The 21,348-nt window shown below is 53.6% G+C and overlaps 2 protein-coding genes across 13 annotated transcripts; one reads left to right on the top strand and one right to left on the bottom strand.

Annotated features, from left to right (window-relative positions):
* Positions 1 to 597: 597 nt before the first annotated feature.
* Positions 598 to 15,652, top strand: RASGRP4 (RAS guanyl releasing protein 4). Of its 10 annotated transcripts, none has more exons than XM_044932278.2 (17): positions 600 to 759; positions 3,591 to 3,775; positions 4,195 to 4,300; positions 4,423 to 4,485; positions 5,113 to 5,244; positions 5,331 to 5,484; positions 6,923 to 7,096; positions 8,288 to 8,404; positions 9,207 to 9,482; positions 11,218 to 11,298; positions 11,378 to 11,482; positions 11,717 to 11,835; positions 11,946 to 12,090; positions 13,203 to 13,239; positions 13,342 to 13,476; positions 13,600 to 13,712; positions 15,476 to 15,652. In XM_044932278.2, the coding sequence occupies exons 1-17, from the start codon at positions 737 to 739 to the stop codon at positions 15,590 to 15,592; spliced, it is 2,082 nt and encodes a 693-aa protein (XP_044788213.2). In that variant the 5' UTR covers positions 600 to 736; the 3' UTR covers positions 15,593 to 15,652. The 10 variants fall into 10 exon arrangements, 8 of the variants coding, with proteins under 8 accessions (XP_044788214.2, XP_006068770.2, XP_044788213.2 ...); XM_025269062.3 differs by lacking the exon at positions 15,476 to 15,652 and adding an exon at positions 14,163 to 14,365 and having other exon boundaries at positions 601 to 759; XM_006068708.4 differs by having other exon boundaries at positions 599 to 759; positions 13,203 to 13,476.
* Positions 15,623 to 19,654, bottom strand: FAM98C (family with sequence similarity 98 member C). Of its 3 annotated transcripts, none has more exons than XM_006068705.4 (8): positions 19,495 to 19,654; positions 19,239 to 19,387; positions 19,026 to 19,163; positions 18,294 to 18,499; positions 17,978 to 18,055; positions 17,769 to 17,885; positions 17,075 to 17,242; positions 15,623 to 15,957 (listed from the first exon to the last, which is right to left on the bottom strand). In XM_006068705.4, exons 1-8 carry the CDS (start codon positions 19,557 to 19,559, stop codon positions 15,814 to 15,816), a joined length of 1,065 nt encoding a protein of 354 aa, XP_006068767.3. In that variant the 5' UTR covers positions 19,560 to 19,654; the 3' UTR covers positions 15,623 to 15,813. The 3 variants fall into 3 exon arrangements, with proteins under 3 accessions (XP_006068767.3, XP_006068768.3, XP_025124849.2); XM_006068706.4 differs by having other exon boundaries at positions 19,026 to 19,160; XM_025269064.3 differs by lacking the exon at positions 17,769 to 17,885.
* Positions 19,655 to 21,348: the final 1,694 nt, after the last annotated feature.

The following is a 21,348-nucleotide window of genomic DNA, read 5'->3' as shown; positions in this document are numbered from 1 at the left end:
AGCCCTGCCTAAGAGGGGCAGTGGGCTAGGGTGGGGGCTCCCAGGGGGTTAGCTTCTATCTGCAATGTTTTGATAATAAGTCTTTAAGATTGTGTGAGAATTGAATGAGTTAATATAAGCCCTTACAACAGTGTGAGGCATACAGTAGGTGCTACATGAGGTTTTCTTAAAAGGAATAGAGTGAAAATGTTTTCTGGGGGCACAAATGGCATTAAAACTAAGCTAGAAATAAAAGAAACAGAAGAAGAAATATACAAAATACCATATCTTGTGACTTTCCAGTCAAACTTCTGTGCACTGTTAGACGTTAAGTATGTCCTTACAGAAATACAGACTTTTCTTTTGAGTGTGTGTACATAAATGTGTCATATTAGGCACATTTTCTTTAAAAAGGGCTTTTATTGAAGCATGACAGTGACAGAACAGAGAATCACGGGTCTGGAGATCGAAAGATGGGGGAGATAGAGAGAGCCCGCCGGGTGATTGGGGGTGGGGGCCGGCAGCACCGGAAACCTCAGCCTGAAGGGATCCCCAAGTGGGGGGAGGGGGGACCTTTGGTCTCTCCCCAGCCTCTTCCTTCCCCCTGGCCTGGGGCTGGGTGGGGAGGGGCAGTTCCTCTTTCCTTCCCAAGCACCGAGGAGGCCCCAGCTCCCAAGGGGCTAAGAAGCTGGAGCAGTGGTGAGGGGGGAGGAGCCGAGCCTCACTCTTATAAGACCCCCCTTCCCCCCCAGGAAGCATGAACAGGAAAGACAGCAAGAGGTGAGAGGACCCTCCCCAAGGAGACCGGGAGCTCCGTAAGCCCCTGGGCCTCTTTCGGGCTGCAGGGGGAAGGTCGGGGAGGTTCTGACGAGGGGGGCACGGTGTCCAGCTACTCTCGCAGCCGCCACAGAAGCAGGGGGCGCCAGGTAGAAAGATGCTTCGGGGTGTCCAGAGAAAACTCAGGCTGGGGCTGTTGGCTCGGGCGGCTGTCTTATCCTTGCTCTGCTGGAATTCGAGCTGCTCTGATCCCGTTCTCCCCCGCACCCTTCACGCCCCTCAATCATCCTGGCTCTCTAGGCTGGGTGTCTCTGTCCTCCCGGGGGTTTTCTTGGCTGCCCGCTGGACTGGAAACTCCAGACTCCTGCAGGGCCCTACCCTAGGGGAGGGGAGTGTGCCGAGGGGCAAGGCGGCTTCCCTGCCTAAGCAACTCCTGGCTGTCCCCCGATGCTACTGCGGGGGAGGTGGGGGGCAGACAGTCGGAAGGTAAGGGCCTAGCAGCTGGTTATGCCCGCAGGTTCTAGAGAAGGCTTCCTATAACCTGGAGAAGCTTGCCCTCCTGTCCTCACAGGGGCAATGGTGGCTTCATCCCTAGCTTGGGCAGCTTCTCCTTCCTCCCCCGGTTTGTCTCTGATGGCAAAAGTCCCCTCACAGGAGTTTAGTGGTGGAGACCTGGCTGCCTCATTCTCTAGCTGTGTGACCCTAGTCACACAGACTTGCCCACTCTGTGCCTCAGTTGCTTCTTCAGAATCATAGTCCCTCCTCAGACTGGCTCATAAGCCCTCAGTGGTACAGCCTAGACCTATGGTTCTCAAGCATGGGCTCACATCAGAGCCACCAGGGTCTTCTAAAACACAGGCTTCTGGGCTCACCTCCAAGGTGTCTGATGTTGTAGATCTGAGGTGGGGGCTGAGAATTTCTATTTATGTGAAGTTCCCAGGTAATGCTGTTGGGATTGGACCTCCTTTGAAAATTCCTGATCTATAGATAGGTGTTTACCTCTCTGCCCAGTACACAGTGGGTGCTCAATAATGCCAGCTGTTACTCGACAACATTCAGTACTGATTTACTGAGCCCTCAGGATGCTCCAGGGTCATAACGGTGCCCTTGTTATGGGGGTTTCCCAGTTTCTGTTCACCCCCATCCCCCTAGCCTGGCTTTCAGTTTGCTCCATCACATTCTCTCTCTGCATCTCAAATCTAACTTTCCCACCCCTGGCCACGTAACAGCCTCAGCAAACTTAATCCCTTATTTAGCACTTTTGAAGAGCAGGACATTGAATGTTCATAATACATTCCTGGGGAAGGTCCCAAGATGACTCTCATTTTTCACATGAGGAAACTGAGGTCCAGAGAAATGATGTCATTAACATAAAGTTACACAGCCAGCACAAATTTCTCCAACCCAGTTTTTTGGGGGTTTTTTTGTTTGTTTTTTTTTTTGCCTCGAGGCATGCGGGAGGTGAGTTTCCTAACCAGGGATTGAACTTGTGCCCCTGGCAGTGGAAGCATGGAGACAACTGCTGGTCCACCAGGGAAGTCCTTCCAACCCAGTTTTATCTGACTCCTGTGGAAGTCAAGGCTTTCTGCCTGGATTCTGCTCCCTCCTTCCTTCACCACCCCTGTCTCCCCATTACCCTCGTTCCCCAACTAGAACAGGAGCCTCAGAGAGGTGAAGGGCAGAGTGAGGGCTATCTTTAAACTTCATGAAGCTGCCTCAGCCCGAGGGACCGCACCCAGCTCTGAAGAGCCCTGGTGAGGCCACGTTGCACCCATATCTTCTCTCCAGGCTCCAAATCTAGAGACCCAGGCTCATAGCTGAGACTCAGTCCTGCTGAAAGGCTGGCTTGGGGGAGGGGTCTGTCACCTTAGTGGGGATCAAGGAGAGGGGGAGAAGAGAGAAATGAAATCTCAGGGGTCTGCTTCCCTCCTGAGGGCTCAGGGAAGGAGGGGTGGGTGTTGGAAGGCAAAGGGGAATTCTTTTTTCTAGTTTTTTTTTTCCAATTTTTAAAATTCAATAATTTTATTTATTTTCAGCTGCACTGGGTCTTCATTGCTTTTTTGCATTGGCTTTCTCTAGTTGCAGTGATCAGGGGGCTATTCTTCATTGGGGTGCTCGGGCTTCTCATTGTAGTGGCTTCTCTTGTTGCAAAGCACGGGCTGTAGGCACACAGGCTTCAGTAGTTGTGCATGGGCTCAGTAGTTGTAGTACACATGCTTAGTTGCTCCATGGTATGTGGAATCTTCCCAGTCTAGGGATCAAACTCAAGTCCCCTGCATTGGCAGGTGGATTCTTATCCATTGAGCCAACAGGGAAGCCCTGCAAAGAGGAATTCTGAGGAGCGGCCCTGAAGGCAGAACCTTCCATGATTCCCCCTAGGGAGGACAAGAATAGTTCTGGGGGTCTTCTCTCCATGATTCTCTGGGAGGTCTGGAGTAAGCCGTCTGCCAACAGGAAGTCTCTTCCATGAGGTCTTGGGACCACATAGTCAAGGGGAATTCAGGGGCAGTGGCCGGTGGAGAGTTCTTATGATTCCTGGTGGGTCCTTACTAGTCCTTGGGAGGTCTTCTCCCATGATTCCCTCGGGGGGCAATCAGGGTAGCCTTAGGGGTTTTCCCCCTGGTTTCTTTGGAGTTTACCTGTAGGAGATGGCTCCCATGATCTGGACTACTGGGGTTTTCTCCTATGGATCCAATGTAGGTCAGGACTAATGCCAGCCCCTTTCCTTTAGGAAGCTTCTCCCAGGATGCCTTGGGGCTTTGGGGTCAAGAAGAATGCTAGGGGTCCGTCTAAAGGAAGGGGCTCCCATGAATCCCCAGGGGATGTTCCCACAGGAAGTCCCACCAGGAATGCCCAGTCAAGACAGGGGGGCGGGGCCGGCCCCGACAGGCCCGCCGCCACAAGACATGCCCCAGCCCCCGGGAAATCAGCAAGGTCATGGCTTCCATGGCTCTGGGCATGCTGAACGAGGGCGGCTGCAGTGAAGATGAGCTGCTGGAGAAATGCATTCAGTCCTTTGGTGAGTCTTCCCCTTCCCTGGCCAGCCTCCCCCAAGTATGAGCTTAGGCCAAGCACCCACCTCTCTCCGGGCTCAGTTTGAGGGGTATAGAAACAGAAGCAGGAGTATGTGGAATGAATCTCAATCACTATAGTAGGAACACAAGAGATACCTGTGTTTCATTTTCCTGACCTGCATGGACGGGGCGGCAGGTTGGCGGGCGGAGGGGGGAGAGTGGGGGTCTGACTCTTATTTCCATCTTCAGCATGACTTGCCAGGCACGATGTTGGTCCATGCACAGTCCAGATGAGGAAACTGGAGCACAAGGAGGCCAGGTTGTGTGCCCGAGCTCACACACGAGTCACTGGTAGAACTGGGGTTTGAACCAGGCTGTCCAACAGGGCCCATTCTGACCCAGAGTCCCCTTCTCCTGCCTGCAGACTCGGCTGGCAGCCTGCGTCGCGGGGACCACGTTCTCAACATGGTACTTGCCATGCACAGCTGGGTGCTGCCTTCTGCCCACTTTGCTGCCCGCCTGCTGACCTTATATCCTCCTGGGGCCATAAGCAGTGGGTAGAGGGCGGAGGACAGAGACGTGAGAGCCTGTGGGGATGGGGTGAGCAGTCAGGTGTGAGATGCTGGATGACCGAGCCTTGACCGGAACTCAAGTACCAGGAGGCCACAGAGAGCACGCAGGAGCTGAGACGGCTGCAGATCTGTCACCTGGTCAGGTAGGCCTGGGCCAAGACTCCACGCCCATGATGACCCAGGATCTTCACCCTGCTGCCACCCCCCACAAAAAACACTTCCCAGAGACTATGCAGTCCTACTCCCCTACATCCCACTTCTGAGAAGCCCCTGGCTTCTTTCCTAAAACCTCCCAGTTCTCCTGAGAACCCTCACCTCTTAGAGACCCCTGACCAGATCCTATGGACCCTTTCCCATCTGGTACCCCAAGACCTCCAGCTCAGATTCCTGAAATTCTTAAAACCTCCCATATACTCACCTAGCTTCTAAGACTCTGCTCACCCTGTTACCCCAAAATCTCATCCCATAGGCCCCCAACCTAGTCCCTGAGACCCACCCTGACTATTGTGCTTCCGAACCACTTCCCAGAGATTGCCCAGTCTATCCTCCATAGATCCCTCAGCCTGTACTAAGAGGCCCCCAGTCCTACTCCCAGAGCTCCTCCCAGCCTGGTACCTCTCTGAACCCTGGCCTTCCAGAGACCCCCCTGTACATATTTAGAGTCACCACCCCCAAGCCCAGCACCTAGAGATCCCTCAGCCTGAGACCCCTTTCAGAGACCTGCGTCCCTCCCCCCAGCTCCATCCCACCGCCTCTAAACCATCCTGCAGGTACTGGCTGACCCAACACCCTGAGACAATGCACCAGGACCCCCAGTTAGAAGAGGTTATAGGCCGCTTCTGGGCCACTGTGGAGCAGGAGGGTAACTCAGTCCAGCAGAGCCTAGGAGACTTCTCCAGTCGGTGAGTCAGCCCCTTCCCCTCCCGACCCACACCCCGACACCTCCCACCCTGAGTCCCTCTAATACGCTGCCTCTCTTTCCCCCCAGGCTTAGCCCGGGTGGCCCAGGCCCCCCACATCCCATTAGCAGCCCAGGCCTGGGCAAGAAGCGCAAAGTGTCCTTGCTTTTCGACCACCTGGAGACTGGGGAGCTGGCAGAGCACCTCACTTACCTGGAGTTCCGGTCCTTCCAGGCTATCACAGTAAGGACCCCTCTCCTCCCAGGTGGCGATGGCTTAGGGTGGAGCAGGGCCTGGCTGGGGCCAGGAAGGACTGAGAGGACCCAAACTGTCAAACTTGGGTGCTAGTGGGTACCGGAAAATGAGTTAAGCTGGCTCAATACAGAGCCCCCAGGGTTCAAATCCCATCAGCCCCTTCCTACCTGTGTGACTTTGAATTAGTTTCTCAACCTCTCTGGGACTCAGTTTTCTCATGTGTAAAAAGGAAGTCATAATATTTAATTGGCTCATTGGGGAAATTAAATTAATATGTCCATTTAAAAATGCTCATCACAGGGGACTTCTCTGGTGGTCTCAGTTCAGGGGGCTCAGGTTTGATCCTTGATCAGAAGACTAGATCTCACATGCCACAACTAAGAACCAGTGCAGCCAAATAAATAAATATTTTTAAAAGGCTTGTCACAGTGCCTGGCACATAGTAAGTGCTCAAAATATTTTTGTTAATTGTTCATTTATTTGAGAAGCATTTAAATACACTGTGCTTTGGCCTGTTTTCTGTAAAAGGGGGGCTTAGTTCCTGTCTCATAGGTACCTGGTGGCTCAAATGATAAAGAATCCACCTGCAATGCAGGAGACCTGGGTTCGATCCCTGGGTAGGGAATTTCCCTTGGTGAAGGGAACCACAACCCACTCCAGTATTCTTGCCTGTAGAATCCCATAGGCAGAGGAGCCTGGCGGGCTACAGTCCATGGAGTCGCAAAGAGTTGGACACAACTGAGTGACTAACACTCATTTTCATAGGATCAGTGCCTGAGCCAGAGTAAATGCCATCCAGTTGAACCATATGAAATTGGCATAGTTTGACATATTTTACCTACTCAAATGATTATTTAAAATGCTTAAAACTATGAGTTGGACATGACTGAGCGACTTCACTTTCAAACTATATATGTATTTAGTTATTGCCATCTTGACATCATTTTGAGGGTAGGTGGGGATCTGGTTCCTTAATGTGAAACTTTCCTGACTGTACACTGCAGTGGATGTGGGTATGTAATGTTGACCCCTTGTGCAGAACAAATAGCAGTTAGTTCTGTATCCTATTCTGTACACAAGTCAGGTATACTGTTAAGGGCAACAGACTGAGTTCCCACTGTGACTTGGGCCTGTGTGACCCAGGGCAAATTACTTAGCCTCTCTGTGCCTCAATGACCTCATCTGTAAAATGGGAATCATATAGTATTCAATTCATCAACTTGCTGTAAGGCTGTGACAGAGGGCTCAGAACAGTGCCCAGCTTTCTTTAAACGTTTCTCCTCAGATGAAAGGGGGCCATGGTGACGTCAGGGACATGTGATGGCCTGGCTAGGACATCGGAGGTCGTGACTGCTTGGGGGATGGGAGTGTGAGGGTTAGGGCCTGAGGTTTCCAGGGCCCACCCTGACGCCCACCTCTCCCCCAGCCCCAGGACCTGCGGGACTACGTTTTGCAGGGCTCTGTGCGGGGCTGCCCGACCCTGGAGGGATCTGTAGGTCTCAGCAACAGCGTGTCCCGCTGGGTGCAGGTCATGGTGCTGAGCCGTCCCGGGCCTGCACAGCGAGCGCAGGTGCTGGACAAGTTCATCCAAGTGGCACAGGTGAGGCCCGCCTTCTGAACACCTGCCTCGCGGGGCTCTCGGGCTGTGACGTCACCATCTCCTGGCCCCGCCTGCCGCATCTCGTCCCACCCCGGCCATGCCCCAGAGGCCTCAGTCCCATCGTTCTAACTCAGGACTGTGATGGCACTTCTTCCCTGGCCTTGATTTCACCACGCAAACCCGCCATGGCCCCACTCCTTGGTCCCAGAGGTGGCAGGTGACGACACCCAAGCCCTATGCCCAAATATTCTGTCGCCAGGGCAACGGAAGAGGAGGCTCTTTCGTGCCTCCACCTTTGCGTCGTCCCCTGCCCCGGTCCCTAGGCCCCAGCTGCCCCTTCAGGACAGTGACAGCATCCGGCCCCATCACTTGAGGTCTCCCTAGGCCCCGCCGTTCCCTCCTCCTGCTACTCCCTTTCTCCCCTCCCCCCTCCTCCTAGGTTCCCTCCCTTCTGGAGAAAAGGGAAGCCCTCCTTCCCCCAGCGTGGCCACGCCCCCTTGCGTACTTCCTCGCAGACCACGCCCTTCCTCTGGCGTCCTTCCTCGCCTTGCTTCCCCTCCTTGGCCCGCTAGACTTAGAGGTTCTGGCCTCTACCTGGGGTCTCCTCAGTCTGAGCATCTTACTCTTCCCTGGCCCCACCTTCTCCCCCCAGCGACCTCTGCTCTTAAACTTGAAAAAGGGGAGGGTGAGGCTATTGTTCCTGGTGACTGGCTGACCCCGCACCTGTCTCTCATATCTACCTGACCCCTCCGTATCACTCTAGCCCCATTCACCTCTGCCCGGCCCCTAACTCCTGCCCAGAGCACCGGCCTTCTTGCCCCTTCTCACCTGTCTGACTCCCAGGGCAGAGACCGCCTAGTTGCCTGACACCCTAACCTCTCTCTGAATCCTCCACGCCTGACACAGACCTGTTGAGTCCCCAGACTGGTCCAACTCCCCATACTCGCCTGACTCCACCCACTTTCATCTGACTTCACATTAGTCTATCATCTGCATGACCCCCTGGTAATGCCCACATACCTGCTTGCGGCTCACTCCTGCCTGACACATCTCACCTATCTGATGCCTACATGCAACCCCCCACGCATGCTTAAGACTTCATCTCAGCTGGGGGGATGCTGTCACTTGAACCCCCAATTTACCTGTCCTCCATGTGGTACCCGCCACTTCTGCATCACCTTCCCTCCCTAGAAGCTCCTCCAGTTGCACAATTTCAACACGCTGATGGCAGTCACCGGCGGCCTCTGTCATAGTGCCATCTCCAGACTCAAGGACTCCCACGCCCACCTGAGCCCTGACAGCACCAAGGTGACCTCCCACTGCCCTCCTCAAAGTTCCAGTGATCAATTACCCTGAACCCCCACACTTTTCCCAACCCCCTCCATCCCTTCCCAGGAGCCCTGGAGCCACCTGGAGACCTTGCTCCTCCAAATCTGACAGCCCCCCAGGCTTTGTCCTCCCTGTCACTCTTCCTCCTTCTTCACCCATGGTGCTGACCTCTCTCTCCTGAGTGTCTGGTCCTGAGCAGCACTGGAGGGAGACAGATGAGAGATGCTAGCAGAGAACTTGCAGTCTAGGTGGGGAGTGAAATGATGTCCCCAAGGATACCAACATTTGGGCTACCCATGGGAGGAGCATGGGTTGGGGGGTCCCTTAAGAAAGTGTCTTAAGGAGAGTACATCATCCATGAGTCTGGTGTGTGGCTGAGGTCAGGACGTGACAGGATATTAGGCTAGAGATGCCCCAGGGTGGGGGGCAGGGAGGATTCTGTTGAGTCTTTTGCAAGCTCAGCTAAGGTGTCTGGTCTTTATCTAGAGGGCACTGGGGAGTTAGGAAAGATGACAGCACCCATGATCAGAGTTGGGTTTCTTAAAAATCACTCTGGGCTGGGGAATGGGAGATAGTGGGGCCTTTCTGAGATGGGGACCCAAGAAAAAGAGCAGTCTGGATAGTGCTGAAGCCAGTGTGGGACAGGAAGGGCTTGGGGAGAGGTCCAAAATTCCACTGGGCCCCTGGCGATCCGAAGCCACACCACAGACTGCTAGGTACTCCCCTTCAGGGAGCTGGGGGAACAATGCCAGCCTCCCCATTCCATGCCCCTCCCACACAGGCCCTGCTGGAGCTGACAGAGCTCCTGGCAGCCCACAACAACTACGCCCGTTACCGCCGTACCTGGGCTGGCTGCACGGACTTCCGGCTGCCTGTCCTGGGTGTGCACCTCAAGGATCTGGTGGCCCTGAATGAGGCACAGCCTGACAGGTTGCCTGATGGCCGCCTGCACCTGCCCAAACTCAACAGCCTCTACCTGCGGCTGCAGGAGCTGGCAGCCCTGCAGCAACAGCACCCTCCGGGCAATGCCAGTGAGGACCTTCTGCACCTGCTCACGGTGAGCTGCCCGGAGCTGCCCCGGTTGAGCTCCCAGAGACTGCGCCTGTAGGGCCTTGAGATTTAGGGTCCTGGTGGATGAGGATCAGGACAGAATAGTAGAATAGCACTGGAATGCATGGGTTTTGAAGCCAGAGCTTGTAAGTTTTGTTTTTGTTTTTTCCTGTGATCTCAGGCAAGTCACTTAACTCCTCAGCCTGTTTCCTTAACTGCAAAATGGGAATACTAATAGGATGTACTTCAGAGAGTGGTTGAAAAGAATCAATAATATAATTCATGTAAATATCACTCATACAGTTCACACAGAGTACTTAAAGTAGTATCTGGAACACAATGAGCTCTATATAAGTAATGCATTTTGAGGGACTTCCCTGATGGTTCAGTGGCTAAGACTCCCAGGTTCTCAATGCAGGATGGCCCAGGTTCGATCCCTGGTCAGGGAACTAGATCCCATATGCTGCAACTAAGAGTCTGCACGCCACAACTAAAGATCCCACATGCCACAACTAAGACCTGGCACAGCCAAATAAATAAATTTTTTAAAATATGTTTTTCCCCCAATTCACCAAGGAACTCAAATATCCATTGATCTTAGCTCCAGAATTGCTTTGGGCTTTCATATTCCTAAACTTCAAGGTTCTGAGCTTCTCACACCAACAGATCAAAATTCCAAGCTATAACATATTCAGGAATCTAAGCAAAAAGATAATGTTATTAATCATTTTCTGTGTGCCAGACACCATGTTAAACAGTCTCCATGTTAAACAGAGCACTTCATTCCATCCTCACATGCCTACAAGGAAGGGACCCTTATTTGCCCATTCTACAGACTGGGAAACCGAGGCCCACAGAGGTGAGGTCATTCGCCCCCTGTTCCACAGCAGGCCAGCTTCAGAACACGAGTGTTAACATATGTTAACCATCACACTATGTCCCAAGACTGCGAGTGTGCAGTCCTGGCTATATTTTATTTTACATAGATAGATAGGAAGATAGAGGATTTCTTTCTAAAGAGCGATAAATTGACAGAGACTGGGATTTCGAGGACCATGTAGTCAAAGACTGAAAAGTTGACTTTCAGATCCTAAGTCAGGACCACCAGCAAATTGAAAACGTGGGGCTCTTTGTTTGAAATTATTGAGAATTTCAAGGGGGTGACAGCAGGGTCTTAAATGAACCGAAGGCCCTTCTATGTGTGGGGCCTGCCTCTGAAGCTGGTCCTGCCCTCTGATGATTGGTGCCTAAGCTGCCATGCTTTGCTGGCTCTGAGGCCATCAGCCCAAATATTTACTGAGCACCGGCTGTGAGCCAGGCATTACTTTAGGCACTTAGGCTCACAGCAGTGTGCGCATCAGGAAAAAAAAATTGCTGTCTTGTGGGGCTGATTTCCTTGTGGGGGAGACAGCCAGTGAAAAAAGTAAATAAGTAAATCGTATGGTCTTTTAGAAAATAGGTGCTATAGAGAAAATTACAGCAGAAACAGATAATGGAAAGTGATAGAGGTTTGCACTTCTAAATAGAATAAAGAAAAACAACAAAAAAAAACACATCAGTGAGAAGATGGTGTTTCTGGACTAGGAGGCTGGCGGTATGGAGAGTGAATGGGGGCTCAGTGGGAGAGAGGACCATGGAGAGAGGGGTTTTGGAAAGAGGAGGAGATTGGGGGTCTGGGCAGTCCTAGCTTGCAGGGGGAGGATGGAGACAAGAATGGTCCTTAACATCCTGCCCATCCCCAGCTTTCCCTGGATCTCTTCTACACGGAGGACGAGATCTATGAGCTTTCCTATGCCCGGGAGCCCCGCTGTCCCAAGAGTCTGGTGAGACCCCAGCCCTGACCTCTGACCTCCAGCCCAAGCCTCTGCCCTGACTAACTGTGCCCCTCTGTCCCTGCCCCAGCCACCCTCGCCCTTCAAGGCGCCCCTGGTGGTGGAGTGGGCCCCTGGTGTGACGCCCAAGCCTGACACGGTCACTCTGGGTCGGCACGTGGAGCAGCTGGTGGAGGTGAGGAGGAGCCCTGAGCCGGAGGAGGGATCTAAGACTGTGGGGACCCCAGCCACTTTCCTGGTGGTCCAGGGGTCACGACTCCACACTGCCAATGCAGGGGGTGTGGGTTCGACCCCTGGTCAAGGAACTAAGATTGACATGCCGTGGGGTGTGGACAGAAGATTAAAAAAATAAGATAATGGTGGGGACCCTAATCTGACCTTACTCTCCCCTTCCCATGCTCCTCCCAAGTCTGTGTTCAAGAACTATGACCCTGACGGCCGCGGCACTATCTCTCAGGAGGACTTTGAGCGACTCTCAGGCAACTTCCCCTTCGCCTGCCACGGGCTTCACCCACCCCCCAGCCAGGGGTAGGTCCTCCCGACTCCTGGGTGCCCTTAAGATGAGGATATGGGGTAGCCAGGGCTCCTGGGTCTGGGAGAACAGGGCCAGGCCTGCTAAAGTGCAGTCTCTCCCCCAGGAGCGGCTCCTTCAGCCGTGAGGAGCTGACAGGATACCTGCTCCGGGCCAGTGCCATTTGCTCCAAGCTGGGCCTGGCCTTCCTGCACACCTTCCAGGAGGTCACCTTCCGCAAGCCCACCTTCTGTGACAGCTGCAGTGGATTCGTGAGCATTCTGCCCACCGTCACCCTGAGGGACCCCTCCTGGAGCGCCCTAACTCTTCACAGCCTGGGCTGGGAAAGCCAACCCTCCCCTGTGGCGCTCACAGCCCCCAAGCCCCAGATAATCCCCATATTCAGGAAAATCCTCCAGCCTCAAATAGTCCCCATACTTCACAGGGAAGCCTGGTGTGGTTCAGTTCATGGGGTCACAAAGTCAGAAACAACTGAGTGACTCAACAACAAACACTTCACAGAAACCCTAAATAATGGCTGTTCCCTACACCCTGGATAATGCTGAAGTCTAGACAATGCCCAAATCCCAGACAGTCTCCATGCTGGATAATTGCCAAACCCTGGCTAATAAGGGCTTTCCAGGTGGCACAGTGGTAAAGAATCCGCCTGCCAATGCAGGAGTCACCAGAGACACAAGGTCGATCCCTGGGTTGGGAAGATCCCCTGGAGGAGGAAATGGCAACCCACTCCAGTATTCTTGCCTGGGAAATCCCACAGACAGAGGAGTTTGGCGGGCTAAGTCCATGGGGTCGAAAAGAGTCAGATACAACTGAGCATCCACGCACTGGACTGAATGGGTAGGTTATCTGCAAACTGAATCAGGCTCCCAAGTCTCTAGGCCCTGGATGATGCAAACTCTGTACAATTTCCAAAACCAGTTGGATTTGGAAATCTGTCCTCCAATCTGTGGAACGGACAGATCTCTCACTCCCAAACCAAGACCGATTTGCAAACCTTGGATTGCTTTCCAAATTCACTTTTTTAATTCACTGAATAGACACTGAGCACCTCCAGGGCGCTAGGCGCAGTTATAAGCTGTGGGCGGGGGTAGAAGGGGACAGGAGGAAACAGAACAGACGCAACCCTTGCCCATAGAATGTATGTTTTATTAACTCTGGATTTTGTCCGATTCTCATATCATAGGTGACTCTCCAAACTTGAGACAAATCTCCAAATTCCTTGAGTCTCCCAGACTCCACATAGGCCTCTAGCCTTGGGCACTTCCAAAACCTGGATGGTTTCCTGCAGACAGCCCCTGTCCCTACCCCAATCACAGCTCTCCCTCTCCTAGCCTAGGTAACCTGTTCTGCTCTCTCTTCCCAGCTTTGGGGTGTCACCAAGCAAGGCTACCGCTGTCGGGGTGAGTGGAGCATCAGTAGAGAAAGGGAATCTAGGACCTCCAAGCTGGAAGAATGGGGGACGTGGACTGGGCCTCTGGCACTAACCTCTGAATTTCCCCCAGACTGTGGGCTGTGTTGCCACAGACACTGCAGAGACCAAGTGAAGGTGGAGTGTAAGAAGAGGCCAGGGGCCAAGGGTGATGCGAGTCCCCCAGAAGCCCCTGTCCCACCCACTCCAGTTCCCCAGGCCAGCTGTGGTAAGACCCAGGGTGTGGCAGTCCTGGGAAGGGGGGCCTGGTGGACGGATGGGGATTCATTCCGAGGTCATGAGGCCTTTCCCATCATACCTACGTCCCTCCCACCTGCGCCCCCGCGCACAGGCTCCGAGGACAATCTCTCCTACACGCTATCCCTGGAACCTGAGACTGGGTGCCACGTTCGCCATGCTTGGACCCAGACAGAGTCCCCACACCCCTCCTGGGAACCAGAGACGGTGAGGAGGAACTGCCCCCTACCCCCAACTGGATACGGGGAGACCAGCCTGGTTGCCTGGGGAAACCCAGACAGACATGGGGAAGCGAAGGAAAAGTGAAACGAGGCAAAACTCCTCAACTGCTTGGGCAGGAGGGTGTAGATATGGGTTAATGTTTAATGTTGACAGCAATTTCAGTATGTTGGTGGGGAGGGGAAGGGGTAAACTCTAGTACAAAAGAAAAAGTGAGTTTAGGAAGAAAAACAGAAAGAAAACTATAAGATGTCAAGAATAAGGCCAAATAGATCAGATACTATTAATAAATATTGGAGTAAATTCCACTCATCAAAAGGGCGACCTCTCAGAATGAGCTAAGGAAACTTCGCTTTGACACGTCAGGGTGAGGCTCTCCCCGAAGTGAACCTGAACATCGTACACTCCCCACGTCACCCCATGTCTTCCTCCTTCCAGGTCCCTCTGCCAGCAAAGGCCTCACCACCCACCGAGTCCTCCAAGCTGAACTCCTAGATGTTGCCTTTGTCTCCTCTCGTCCCCACTTCTTCCTCCAGAGTCAGTCTCAAGTCCTCTTCTTCTGTCTCCTTCCCATCCACACTGCCTTTGTTGAAGCTTCTGTCATCTCTTACCCCAAAAGAAAGTTATTTTCTTCTTTTGCATCAGAGTGGCTGTTAATCGTATTCCCTTTTCTTGCATGTGATATCCGTGCAGCTCTGTGTTGGATATGTTTAGACCTAGCCCAGGTGGCTCAGTGGCCAAGAATCTACCTGCCAATGCAGGAGACTCGGGTTGGATCCCTGGGTTGGGAAGATCCCCTGGATGAAGGGAATGGCAACCCACTCCAGTATTCTTGCCTGGAGAATTCCACGGACAGGAGAGCTTGGCAGGTTATAGTCCATGGGGTCACAAAGAGTTGGACATGACTGAGTGACTAAAGCACATCATCATCTTGCCAAGTCCTTAAATTCCCATTTTACAGATGAAGAAACAGGCTCAGTGAGGTCAAACTGCTCACCAAAGGGGGCAGAACTCCTGAGTGTTAAGAGTCAGGACTCATACCCAATTTGCCTGCCTCTCACATGGAAGCTACTGACCAGTATACTGCACTGATGTCAGTACGGGTCAGGAGCCGGAGGGGACAGGGGGTAGAGTTCCGAACTCAGGTGGGAGAGATGGCCAGAGAAAGGGTGGAACAGGGAGGGAGCCTCTGAAACCTAAGTCAGATCAAACCCCTCCTCTGCTCAGAGCCCTCCTGTGGCTCCATCTCACTCAGGGAAACCAGAGTCCTCACTGTGCCCCACCCCACATGGTCTGCCCCTGTCACCTCTCCAGCCTCCCCTCCCAGCACTCACCCCCTCACTCATCCTGCTTCAACTACACTGGCCCCAGTGGTCCCTGATCATGCCCCCAAAACACTCCTACCTCAGGACCTTTGCACAGGACACTCTGCCAGGAAGGGGGTCCACGTGGCTCCCTCTCTGGAGTTTAGCTCAAGTATCACCTTCTTAGTGAGGCCTCCCCGGGTCACACAAAGCTGCAATCCCCCCATAGTCCCCCGATCCTGGCTTCCTGCTTTATTTCTCTCCAAAGCCCTTTCCTCATCTGACAAACTAAACTTTCTTGTCTGCCCTTCCTCACCAGAAAGGTAGCCCCAGGAGACCAGGGAGTTTTATTATCTGTATCCCCAATGCCTAGAACAGGGCTGGCACACAGTGCTTACTGACAGATGTTTGTCCAATGCCTGCCTGTCTCCTGCCCCATGCCCACAGGAGCAAAGGTTGTTGCTGAAGAGAATGGGACTTGAAGGGTCAGAGCAGCAGAGGCCTGCCTGTTCAGACCCAGGGGACAGAGACCTCCAATCTCACCTCAAACCTGAGCACCCCTGACCTGGCCCCCACAGAGACAGGTCCTAGGGCTGTAATAAATCACATTTATTTTCCAGAGAACACGGTCCTTGGTGTTGAATGGCAGATGCGGGGAGGACTTTGGGGCCTCAGGAACAGGGGATATGGGGCTGGGATGCCAGGTGCCAAGAGAAACCCTCAGAGTGACTCCTCAGAGATTAGCATCGCATGAAGGAACCTTCCCCGCAATCATCAGTCCCCCTTTACTTCTTCTTCTTCTTCCGGCCCCAGCACTGGCGGCCTCCCTTCCGCCCACCTCCGTCCTCTCTTCTGCTCTGCCAGCTGGGCATGGGAGCCTCCAGCTCATTTGGGCGGCCCCCCCGGTCTGGAACGCTGCCCATAAGCACCTGAGAGATGATTAGACTTGAGTTGGAGAGAAGAAAAATATCTTGGACAAGGGGACCAGAGACCCAAGAGAACAGGAAGGGAAGGGCAGATTTGGGGACTTCCCTGGTAGTCCAGCAGTTAAGACTCCACACTCCCAATGAAGGGGGCACAAGTTCAACCCCTGGTCGGAGAACCAAGATCCTGCATGCTGCGTGGTACAGTGGTGGGGACTGCATGGTGGGAGAAACAGTCCTGGAGCTTTCCATCAAGGGGCCTCAGCAAAAGGGGAATACAGGGGAGGGTGATGATAGAGGTCCACATCCCCAGCAATGTGAATGAGGGCACTCTGCCTTTTGTCTGTTTCATAGTTGGGCTTTGTATAACATTTCCAGCAAATCAGTGTTTTGGGTTTTTTCCCTCACTTAAAATTTTGCTTCACTTTTTGCTGTGCTAGATTTTATGCCCTAAGAATCATATGTGTGCTCAGTCGTTTCAGTCAGGTCCGATTCTGTGACCCCGTGGACTGTAGCCCGCCAGGCTCCTCTATCCATGGAATTCTCCAGGCAAGAATACTGGAGTGGGTTGTCATGCCCTCCTCCAGGAGATCTTCCTGACCCAGGAACTGAACCTGTGTCTCTTATGTCTCCTGCATTGGCAGGCAGGTTCTTTACCACTAGCACCAGCTAGGAAGCCCAGGTCATATAAGACTGTTTAAACAGAGATGTATGAGGCTAAATTTGAGACTAATCATTTGAACAGAGGGTAGTTTTGCTTTTAAAAATGGTTAAAACCCAAAACAACAGACTGCGGTGATAGAGGAGGATTTTAAGCCAAAGCAGGAGAGGTGGGCAAGGACTCAGTAAACAGATGGACTTTGTTTTGAAGGCACTGGGGAGCCATAGAAGGGTTTTGAGCTGGGGAAGGACATGGTCAGATTTTTGAGTTGGAAATTTCCTTCTAAATGCCATGTGGAGAGGGAAGGATAGAGGTGGTGAGTCCAGAGGCCAGGAACCTAAGGAGAAGGCCAGAGCAGCAGCCCAGGCAGGAGAGGACAAGCTCGTCCAGGGCAGAGGCGGCTGAAAGGCCAGTTTGAAGGCCAAGGGTGTTTAGCGCCCTTCCCCATCCCCAGGTGCTCACCTTGTTGATAGCACAGCAAGTCCCTTGGCGGGCAGTCTTGCTAGTGGCTGGGACAAGGCGAGACAGATCGGCTCGGGCAGCCAGGACGTGTGCGATGGAGACATCTGATTCTGAGGTCAGAGCCTCTTGAATTGGGATCAGCACTGCCTTCATGGCCTCTCCTTGGGCCTACAAGGTAGTGGGAAAACATGCCCATGAGCCCTCATCAGATGGGACCTGTAATCTTGAAAGCATCTCTCTTCCCTACTCAGGCCCACATCTTTTTTTCTTTAATATTTCATTATGATTTTTGTTTATCAAAGTATAGTTGACTTACAATGTTGTGTGCTTCCCACATCTTTTATGTATTTTTTTGGGGGGAGGAGGCATGCCATGCAGCATGCAGCACAAGGGATTCTAGCTCCCCAACCAGGGATTAAACCCCTGCCCTCTGCAAGGGAAGCATAGAATCTTAACCACTGGGCTGCCAGGGAGGGCCCTCACATCTTTTAATAAGGAGTATTGCTCTAAATACTCTTCCTGCTCAGACCAGGAAATCCTAGAATGCCCAGAGATTCCACATCCCCAACCTCACAGGATTCTAAAATGACCTAGGTCTCAGAATCAGCAAGAGGGTCCTATTCCTGGCCCTCCCTTCCTCCCCGCTGCAGCCGCAGCTCCCACAACTGCTCCCGCCTAGGTCTTCTGCCCACACCTCAGCCCGATCACTCCAGTGGAAAGCAGATGTGGTGAGGTCAAGGCGCTTAAGAAGGAGGCAGCGGCGGCAGCCGTACTGATCCCGCAGGCTTTGGGACAGAGACGCCAACGCTTCCTGGGGGAAAAGGTCTCAGTCAAGCCAGGGGTCGCCCTCACTCCCATCTCTGGATGAGAACACTGTTCACTTACAGCCATACACAACCTTACCCATCTGGGTGCGTCCAGTGGGTGGTTGAGGAGGGGCTGCAGGGACTCTGGGGGCAGGGAAGGCAGCAGCTCGGAGATCTGATGGGAGAAGGAGGAAGCTAGAGTTAACTTCGCTGAAATCGGATCGACTCCTCCGTGAACCCCAGTTCCCTATGACCCTGAGGACCCCGGCCATAGAACCAAGAATGGCAGTTACAATTCTGCTGATGAAAAACATCAGAGGCGGTGGCACTCCTCCTGGAGCCTCTTTTGGAGAGGGGGCTCTCCCCCTACGAGGAAGGTGGGGTGGCCCTGGTGTGGAGGGGACTCTGGCTACCTTGGCATCCAAGTCCCGAAGCAGCTGACAGGCTGGGGTCCCCCGCGTGGGTCTGGGCAGCCCCAGGGCTTGGAGAGTAAGGATCAGTTCCTGGACCATGCCAGATCCCTCCTCTGCCCCCTCCCCACAGGATGGCTCGGGGTTGGGATCCAGACGGGAGCGCAGGCGGAGGAGGCGGGCGGCCTGGACCTCGGAGCAGAGAAAGCCTAAAAGTAGGGAAAAGGAGCAGTACAATCAAGGAGGGCCGCCACCCCCGCTACCGGGGTCGAAAAGTTCAAGCGGCTTCGAAACTTCCCGCCTCCAAGTTCCACCCACCTAGAGCCCTGACTCCACCACCAGGGTAAGCTCCACCCACTTCGAGACCTAACTCCTGCAGAATTCAGTGGGGTCGCACAGAGTCGGACACGACTGAAGCGACTTAGCAGCAGCAGCAGCTGCAGAATTCAAACCCTGCTCACTTCGGAACCACCCTGTCTGACTCCGTGTTACTCGATCTACCTGAGCTTCAAGAACCTCCATCAGAATCCTAACCCCGCCCACCTCAGAGCCCTTACCCCGCCCCAGTGTTCTACTCCACCCGCCTCCCGCCCGCCTTGAACGCCTCAAAGTTATGACCACGCCCCCTGGAGGCGGGGGAATCCTGGCTCCACCTCAAAGTACGGAGCCTGCCCCCCTCGAGACTGTAGCCTCGCCCACTTCCGCATCCCGGCCGGCCCCCCCCCTCCAGCTCACGCAGCAGGCGCAGGCGCGAGTCGGGCTCCCGCAGTGAGGCCGCGCAGTCCCCGCCGCAGAGCTCGCGGTCCGGACAGTGCAACTCCCGCAACAGGCCGGCCAACTGCCGCAGGAATTCCTCCTCAGCGCCGGGACCTACTGGAGGCGGGAGATGGTCAGGGCGTGGCGGCGGCACCCAAGGCTCCAAACCTCCCGATCTCCCTCCATGCGTACCGTCGCCGGCGCTCAACGCCTCCGTGCCCTCCTCTCGCTCCCGCTCCAGGGCACCCAGAGTCGCCAGCTCCGCCGCCAGCCGCGCGCACAGCGCCCTGAAGTCCGGGCACGAGGTGCCCGGCGACGCTGCCCCCGGGCAACCCTCATACCTGCGGCGCGGTTCGAGAGAACGGGAGCGGGTGGGAGAGGTTAATAGGAATTTCTGAGGGAAGACCTGCCCCTTCCTGCACCCCCAGCCACACCCGGCTCCCCTTACCCCAGGGCCAGCAGGTCCTGGGCCACTGCGGCCCACTCCTGCTCCTCGGCCTCCGCCCCCTCCATGCGAGTGTCGCCTCTTCTTCAGGCGCGCGCCCCCTGCCGGTCGGTAGGAGGCTCCGCCCCAGGAGCGGCGTGCGCGCGGCCCCTGTAACTGACCAATCAGCCTCTTCTCGCTAAGGGCCTTCGTCATTCCAATTTGGTGTAGAAGGAGGTAGAACCCGCCCGCAGGTTCGCCGCCTTAGCCGAATACTAGAGCGCGTCCTTTCGGGTAACCAGTCAGGGTGCTGGAAAACCCACCTGGCTTTGTAAAAATCCAGAGCAGGCGTTTTGGATCCCGGCTGTCGCGACAGACCAGCGGTGTCGCTCGTGCTGCGACATAGAAGCAGCTTTTCCTCCGACTCCCCCAAATGCCCTCTGCTCTTAAAGCATCCCATACCAAATATTGTTCTCCCAACTCCGCTCTAAGTCCAGAAACCCATTTCCTCTTTTCCTATTTAGAGCTGGAATTCTGTCAGGGACCAGGAATCCGAGTTACGCACACACACAGCCGAGTTAGTCTTCATCGATCACAGTGCCGCCCGTTGCACCTTCACCCCTCTGCCTCCCTAAGCCTTTCAGAGAGGGAGCAAGGGCAATATACCATGGTGATTAAGAGACTGCACTCTACCAGTGCAATTTGGTCCGCAGGCAAAGGTTAGGTATTTGATTCCACCATTCACCATCGTTGTGTTCCTGCTAAGTTGCTTGACATCTGTGTAATAAGTGTAATAACGCTTATCTCTTACAGTTGTTTGTGAGGATTTGTCCTGTATGTAAGTGCTTAGCAAACATCTAAGGGGTACTCAATTAAAAATGACTAACAGAGAGACTTCCCTGGCTTCCAGTGGTTAAGCCTCCGTCCTTCTACTGGAGGGAACACTTGTCTAATCTCTAATTTGGGAACTAAGATATCGTATGCCACCTAGTGCATTGCGTATGTGGTACTAGGCTAGGTATTTTATCTCCATTTTATGGAAGAGAAAACTGAGGTGCAGAAAGGATGAATCACAGAGTGAGTTGCATAGTGGTGCCAGGACTCAAATTCAGATGATTCCAAAGTCCGTGCTTTTAACCACTTAACGTGTTACTAGTTATTACTGCTCTTGCTTTTGTAGCTGTTGTTCATATTATTTTTCCAGGTTTACTCTCTTCCCAACTCTCTCCTGATCTCCAGTGGTTTCTAGATAGTTCTACTGGGAGTGAGAATAGACTGGAAGTAGAGACTCGGAGGAGAAAAAGAGCCAGAACCTGATTCTTAGGGGGAAGTCTACCCTTAATCTGGTTCCTCCATAGTCCTGTCTACTCCATGGCTGGGTACTGGGTGAGGGGAGGGGCAGCAGTTATTGATCTTAATATTAAAAATTGTTCAGACCAAAGCCATGGAGTCATAACCTTGACTCTTTTTATGGTGTACTCCTTATTTAAATTGAGCTTCCCTGGTGCTTTAGACGGTAAAGAATCTGCCTGCAATTTGGGAGACCTGGGTTCGATCCCTGGGTCAGGAAGATCCCCTGGAGAAGGGAATGGCAACCCACTTCAGTATTCTTGCCTGGGAAATCCCATGGACAGAGGAACCTGGTGGGCTACAGTCCATTGGGTCACAAAGAGTTAGACACGACTCAGTGACTAAACCACCACCACCTCTTAGGATAAAGAAGGCGGGATAATGACTTTACAACTAAGCAGCTGAGACTTTCACTTTCATACCTAAATTGAACTCGACCATTATCTTGCCCACTTCTCCTGGCCTCTGCTCCTCTCACCCTGGTCCTGTGCACCACTGTCTCCCCTGGACCATTCTAGCAGCCTCCTC

Source organism: Bubalus bubalis, chromosome 18 (assembly GCF_019923935.1).
Source record: "Bubalus bubalis isolate 160015118507 breed Murrah chromosome 18, NDDB_SH_1, whole genome shotgun sequence".
Lineage (NCBI taxonomy): Eukaryota > Metazoa > Chordata > Mammalia > Artiodactyla > Bovidae > Bubalus > Bubalus bubalis.
Note: the sequence above shows the minus strand (reverse complement) of the source record. Positions and strands in the feature narration are given on the sequence as shown.

What these genes read in the sequence shown, in the direction of transcription:
- FAM98C (XM_006068705.4), bottom strand. Translation starts at nt 19,559, where the DNA reads ATGGAGGGGGCGGAGGCCGAGGAGCAGGAGTGGGCCGCAGTGGCCCAG. An exon ending in CAGGACCTGCTGGCCCTGGG is followed by an intron (nt 19,388 to 19,494) that starts GTAAGGGGAGCC and finishes ACCGCGCCGCAG; the next exon opens with GTATGAGGGTTGCCCGGGGG. An exon ending in TTCGGGACTTGGATGCCAAG is followed by an intron (nt 18,056 to 18,293) that starts GTAGCCAGAGTC and finishes TTCTCCCATCAG; the next exon opens with ATCTCCGAGCTGCTGCCTTC.
- RASGRP4 (XM_006068708.4), top strand. Translation starts at nt 737, where the DNA reads ATGAACAGGAAAGACAGCAAGAG. An exon ending in GAAATGCATTCAGTCCTTTG is followed by an intron (nt 3,776 to 4,194) that starts GTGAGTCTTCCC and finishes TCCTGCCTGCAG; the next exon opens with ACTCGGCTGGCAGCCTGCGT. An exon ending in AGTTCATCCAAGTGGCACAG is followed by an intron (nt 7,097 to 8,287) that starts GTGAGGCCCGCC and finishes TTCCCTCCCTAG; the next exon opens with AAGCTCCTCCAGTTGCACAA.